Consider the following 6,750-nt stretch of genomic DNA (forward strand, 5'->3'; position numbering starts at 1 on the left):
GACAATTTAGAATCACCAATTAACCTCAACATGTTTTTGGACCTTGTGGGAGGAAGCCGGAGCACCCGGTGACCTTCTTACTGCGAGGCAGCAGTGCTAATCACTGCATTGACTTTAATTAATGTCCATATGTAACAGTATGCAGAGCAAATCTGCATACTGTTACATATGGACATTAATAACCTTGCAGTTATCTTCTAATCTTTGTCTCTTTCACTTCTAAATTGTAAGCCCATAAATAAAACATATGACCCTAGTTAGAAATCATACATTACTCATACAGTTACTGCTAACAATGAAATAAACAATCTCATTAAATCACACACTTTTGTTCGGCTTTACAGTACTACGTTATCTCGGTTAGTTGCAAAACAACACATTTCTCCGATTGTTTTCTTCCTTACTTGCACAATCGCAGCTATCACAGTGAGCTTGAGCGATCGCGTTTTAAGCTACCACAATAGCAAAAAGGTACACTCCCCAGAGAAAATCAACAGGAAGAATATTACACTCTGTTTGGCTTAATCTTCAGATAACAGCGAAATCCCAGAACATTTTAACTCTTGTTAAAGCAGCTAACGTCTTAAATCTAAGACGTTAGCCGAGGAGGAAAATGCACGGCTGATAAAACGTATAACGGTATGTAAAGTTGGATGCATGTTCATGTGAAGATAAAACGCTTGAGGTTTGCCTGATTTTCAGATTGACCAATTATTGCCATTTACAGTCACAATTATTAATAGACATTTTCTGTCACAAACTTCACATGACCAAATTAAACTGCTGATAACAGTCGGGATGTAACACATATACAGCTGGAAACAATGGTCAGTTGTTCCCTCAAACTACATTTGTGTTTAGTTTCTCTGAAAATGAGTAAACATACAGGTATTAGATTATGAATAGATGATTAGGATGTAAATAAATTACAACCTATAAGCTTACAACTGAGTTTGTTTTCCCAGCTGTGGAAGGCCATGTAGGTTCCCATTGAGTTCTGTTAAAAACTAACATTTGAGGATTTTATTTAATTTCTGAATGCAGCAAATCACTTATGTCATGTATTAACAATCCAACCAAAACAGTAATGAAAAGGCCCACTGACTGAGAAAAATAATTCAAAATTCTATTTTACTCACACAATAGAAAAAGAATAATATGACAGCAGTTCCTGATAATTTATAAGATAAATATAGTAAATGTAGTAAATAATCAAAAGGCCCACCGATTGAGAAAAAAATCTTCCAAATTACTCGCACGACAGAATAGGAATAATATAGCAGATATTCTTGATGCATTACGAGATAAATGTAGTTGTACAAGGTGCTTCAGTGGGGTAGTTAGTGGTTTATCTTGGTGTGGCACAGAGGCGATAAGGTTGAGGCGCGCGAGTGCCTCCCAGCTTGAACTCCAGACTGGGCTGCTCTCCAGCAGGTGGCGAGAATGAAAACCTCTGAAGAAGGGCGGTGAAAAAGAGGAACAACTCCATCTTGGCCAGAGGTTCACCAAGACACACCCGCTTACCTGAAAATACACAACACAGCAGGTGAGTCTCTTTGCCACAATTTATACATATTCACTTTTTTTTTTTTAAGTTATTTTTTTAGCCTTTGTTGGATAGTGTTAGTGAGAGAGAGACAGGAAAGTAGGTGGAGGACATGTGGGAAAGGGTCATGAGTGGGATTCAAACTCATGACCTCCACATTGGGACTGTAGCCCTGCACATGGGACGCCAGCTCAACCAGGTGAGCTATAGCAGCGCCCAATATATATATTCACTTTTAAAACTGATTATTGCTGCAGCTCTGGAACTAAGTAAGGACACAACAGGGACACTGACCTCCTCCCAAATTACTAACCACATTATGTAAGTCACGTGAAGGGTTGCTCAGAGAGAGAAGCGATGAGGTGTAGTATATTTTTTAAAAATCATTTTATCTCTTTAATGCCATTGACTAAGGCAGCATGCAACAGGATCAAAAGTGCTGACTCACCTGCAGAAAAGGGAAGGAAGGCCTCCCTTTTCCTAAATTTACCATCCTGGTCCAGAAAGTGCTGAGGGTTGAAGGAGTGTGGAGTTTCCCACATCGACTCATCATGAAGGACTGAGTTCAGTGTAGGCAGGATCATGGTGCCCTGAAAACATAAAAGACTTAATTAAACACATGTCTCTATAGTTCTTGTTGTAGTTTTGTACACAAAAAAGAAAAACGTATATATTCTGATCCATTTTTATTTTTATCGTCAAAGTGCAATGGCTGTTTTGTATGTTTTAACCTATACAGTAGGTGTAAACGAGCTTGTTTTCTACATGGATTCTCAATATTTTCTAAAATTAAATAGCATTCCAAATACATTTCTTACAGTTGTTGGGTGTAGTTTCAGTTATCAGCACATAGCTGAAAGGGATTGGTCAGAAAACCATTGTCGATTTTTTTCAGTCTCACTGATAAATAAGGGAAACTCTGTCTGCGTGTCTGTCTGTTTTTCTGCTATCAATCTACTTGATACTTGATAAGTGTATTGCTGAGCACCCGAGGAAGTTGACTTGAAGTTGTTTGGATGAACAGTGCTCATTGTTGGGCTAAAACCTGTTTTTCTGCAACGCTTTGAACAACATTCAGTGCATGTGGAGTTCAAACTGCCCCTGCTGCTACAGGCAACATTATCAAAGGCTCGATTCTAGAAAGTTGTCATAGATGAAATGCAGGATTTGACAATGTTGTCACGAATCAGGGGCAGAATTCTAGGAAAGATTCACAAAGGTTGTCAAAGGTGAGATTCAAGATTCTAGGTAGGAATCAAACAAGTTGTCATACATCAACCGCAAGAATTCTGAATGTTGTCAGAGATCAAACGCAAGGTTCTGGACGAGGTTCAACAATGCCGTCATGTATCAAAAGCAAAATCCTAGACAGCATTCTAGAATGTTGTTGCAGACAAAAGGCTACATTGTACAGAGTTGAGACAAATCACCAGGCAAGATTCTAGAATGTCGTCAGAGATCAAATGCAATGTTCTGGATGTGGTTCTAGAATGCTGTCATCTATCAAAAGTAAAATCCTAGACAAGATTGTAGAATTTTGACACAGAAAAAAGACAAGATTCTACAAAGTTGAGGCGGATCACAGGCTACATTCCTGGCAAGATTCCAGAATGTTGTCCCACATCAAATGTGAGCCTCTAGACAATATTCTAGAATGTTGTCACATTGTTTTCACAGAAGATTCTTGGATGTTTTGTTAAATCAAATGCAAGCTTTGGGACAAGAATCTAGAGTGCTTATGCAGATAAAAAGCCAGATTCAAGACAAAAATCTCTAGAATGTAGACAAGAATTAATATGTTTTTGAAAAGACAAGATTCTACAAAGTTGTGACAGATCAAATACAAGATCCTTGGCAAGCCTATATTATAATTGTTGTCATAGATCTTAGATAGGCCTCTAGACAAGATTATTAAATGCTGTCATAGATCAAAGATCAGACACATGAATGTTGCCACATATCAAATACATTAGAGTTTAACCACTGACAACAAGCACTACACCTGTTGGATAAAAGGATGGTTTTGAATCAATGGACCAAAAATATTTCACTTAAAAGCTGTACTGGCAGAAAGACGAACTTTCTAAAAATCCCAAAACAGTCACACTTAACATATAGATTGTGTACCTTTGGGATTGTGTAGTTACTCAAAGTGGTGTCCTTGTTTGCCATGTGTAGCAAATTGAGCGGGAGGATGTTGCCCATTCTCTGTGTTTCATGGATGACTGCATCAGTGTAGGGCATGTTTTCTCTGTCAGTCATGGAGGGCTGTCTGGATGAACCAATCACAGCATCTATCTCAGCCTGGACTTTCTCTGCACAAAGTGAAAGCAGGAAACAATGTCAGTCTGTGTGCTGAGAAGATGACTGACAGGGGAAATTACACATCTCACACCTTCTCCCCCAACACAGGACTGACCTGTGAGACACCTCTGGCAATATCAAGTCATAGCAGGATGCTTACAAAAGATGCAACCATGGCAGATATTACTCGTACACTCACTCTGTATGTCAGGGTAGTAGATCATGTACAGCAGCCCCCAGCATAAAGTAGTGGCAGTAGTTTCAGTTCCAGCACCAAACAGGTCCATGGTGCAAAAACACAAATTCTTGAGATCAAAACCAGCATCTTTGTCCTCCTTCTATCAGTGACACAAGAGACAGAAGCAGGAATCAGTTGACATTAGTGCAGCAAAAAGAAAAAACAAAACAAAACAAACACAATGAAACCCTCACCTCTCCCATTTCTATGAGGAAGGAGTCGATGTAGTCTCTTGGTGATGAGGGGTCGAGGTTTTCCTTGTGTTCTTTGATCTTGACTTCTATGAAGTCAATTAGGCTTTGTGCCAGAGTGAATATCCTCTGATGAGGTCCAGGCAGCCGCTTCATCAGCCAGGGTGCTGTGTTGTAAATCTACAGAGCAGGAGGACAGTTATCAAATCATCTAACAGGCAGTAATGACATTTCTTTCTTGGTAATGTTTCAGTGAATGATGATGTACTGTGTTAACATTAGCTTTCAAATAGAGACCCATGTTACTGCATGTCCATTTACCATTTTAAGAGCGGATGGATTTTGATGTTCATTTGAAAATATCAGCACACGATGAAAGTACATTTAATCAAGTACGGTACTTAAAGGCAAAAACGGGGTATTTGCACTTAATTGAATTTGAATTACATAAGTCAATTATACTTAATACTTCTACTCCAACATATTTCAGACTAAAGTATTTAGTACATCACTACATTTAAATGACAGGTGCTGTCAACATCCTATGAAATGCAATGCAATGTAAAATGAAGTAAATTCATACAGTATTTCACAAAAAGAACACAGAAGTGGCATATCAGAGCTTTGAATCTTGAATCATCTGACAGCCACTGCAATTCAACATGTGGCCATTAGGAGGCGCCTGATCCTCAGGTTGGGAAACTACTGGACTACACAATATCACAAATTCTAAAAATAAATAAATAAAAGTATTCGCAATATCATAAACACTAGAGATGTATACACATTCAGAAGTTGTTTTTTTTTCCCTTTTATTGCTTTTTAGCACTGAATCATGGTCAGATTTCTCTTTTTTTGACAAGAACCTTGTTTTCTTTATACCATTCCCATATGCTTCAGGTCATTGTCTTGCTGGAAACAAATCAGCTCTCAAGTTACAGTTCTCTTGCAGATTGCACTAAGTAGTCCTTCAACATTTCTTCATACTTTGCTGCATTCATTTTACCCTCCACCTTTACAAGCGTCCCAGGGCCCGCTGCTGCTGAGAAGCATCCCATATCATGATGCTGCCACCACCATGCTTCACAGTGTGTTTGTGATAATGTGCAGTGTTTAGTGTCCACCAAACATAGCGTCGAGTGTGATGGCCAGAAGGCTCAATTTTGATCTCATCAGACCATCAGACAATTTAACTGTACTCTAGGGATATTCAGTGACTTGGAAAGTTGTTTGTACCAATTCCTGGACTTGTGCTTTTCTGTAACATTTTCACAGAGTTGCCTGAAGTGTTCTTTTGTCTTTATATCCAGGACTGCTGATTCACCAGTGCCTGGACCCTCCAGATACAGGTGTCTTTACACTACAATCACTGAGAAACATTCACTGCACTCAGATGATCTCCACTTCACCAACTGACTGCGTCTCTGTTAAATTAGGTGAGTTACTTTAAAGAAGGAACATACTTATGTAGTTGTTTATTTTACATTCTATTTTTAATTAACTGACTTTACTTTCAAGAAACTGACGATCACTTTGATATGTAAGTCTTTTTTGTGAATTCCTCCCAATAAAGCAAATTAAATTGACTGTGATTCAATGTTGAGAAAGAATAAAAGCAGGAAACTTCATAGGGGAATGAATACAGTATCATGCTGCTTAGAAATTAATATAATGTAATATATTTACGAATCGCTGGCGCCAGTTTAACATATAAAGACAGCTTTTACCTTTGAAACCTTAAGCATATTTGTTGATAATATTTGTACATGTTTAATATTTATATTACTTGGAACCCAAGAAATGGTGAGTTTGAAGTCATTTTGATTAGCGTTGGTCATTTGTGTAGTCTTTGATGGCCATTTTGAGGTTCTTACCATGGCTTTGTCTGTGTATAGACAGAGCCTAAGTCTTCCCTGTCATGAGGCAACATCATCGGAGGCAAAGGTATGATGCCCCCTATGATATCATAGTCTGATAAGAGCTATACAGGCATCAGCAGAAATAGTAAGGGTCAGTTGTGAATCACTCTTTGTCTGGGGCCAATTTGCCATGAGAGACCCAACCAGGAGCTTATGATAACCAAGCTCCCAGGATGACTGGGACACACAAATCTCTCCATGGCAACAAGGTGGAGATTCAAGCAGATCCTTTTACAATATTGTTTTAAAAATATTCTTTTTACTTATGTGATTCGGAAAAATCCTGATTCAAACTCACAGTTACAGTTAGAGGATGGTATGGTCTGTTTACTAAAGAGACTCACCTGTCCCCACATACCTCCCTCCAAATACACCATCTCATTGAAGGTCTGAAGAATAAACTGGAACTGCTTGTCGGTGTACTCAAATCGATGTCCAAACACCAAACAGCAGATGATATTGGACACAGCATTGTTAATCAGTGACTGGACATTAAAGGGCTTTCCTGCAAAACAAAGGAGAAGGTAGGTAAAACACACAATCTTAGATGTG

At 38.6% G+C, this 6,750-nt stretch overlaps 1 protein-coding gene across 1 annotated transcript in view; it reads right to left on the bottom strand.

The window, feature by feature from the left end:
* Positions 1-1,314: 1,314 nt before the first annotated feature.
* LOC103375205 (cytochrome P450 2J2-like) overlaps positions 1,315-6,750 on the bottom strand; it is an 11,253-nt gene continuing 5,817 nt past the window's right edge. Inside the window, exons 4-9 of the mRNA XM_008305419.1 lie at positions 6,543-6,703; positions 4,283-4,459; positions 4,050-4,188; positions 3,674-3,861; positions 1,995-2,136; positions 1,315-1,524 (exon numbers count right to left, since the gene is read on the bottom strand). Coding sequence (XP_008303641.1) covers positions 1,349-1,524; positions 1,995-2,136; positions 3,674-3,861; positions 4,050-4,188; positions 4,283-4,459; positions 6,543-6,703 — 983 coding nt within the window. The 3' untranslated portion in view covers positions 1,315-1,348. The remainder of the gene's footprint in view (positions 1,525-1,994; positions 2,137-3,673; positions 3,862-4,049; positions 4,189-4,282; positions 4,460-6,542; positions 6,704-6,750) is intronic.

This window comes from Stegastes partitus, unplaced genomic scaffold, assembly GCF_000690725.1.
Source record: "Stegastes partitus isolate 25-593 unplaced genomic scaffold, Stegastes_partitus-1.0.2 Scaffold2501, whole genome shotgun sequence".
Lineage (NCBI taxonomy): Eukaryota > Metazoa > Chordata > Actinopteri > Pomacentridae > Stegastes > Stegastes partitus.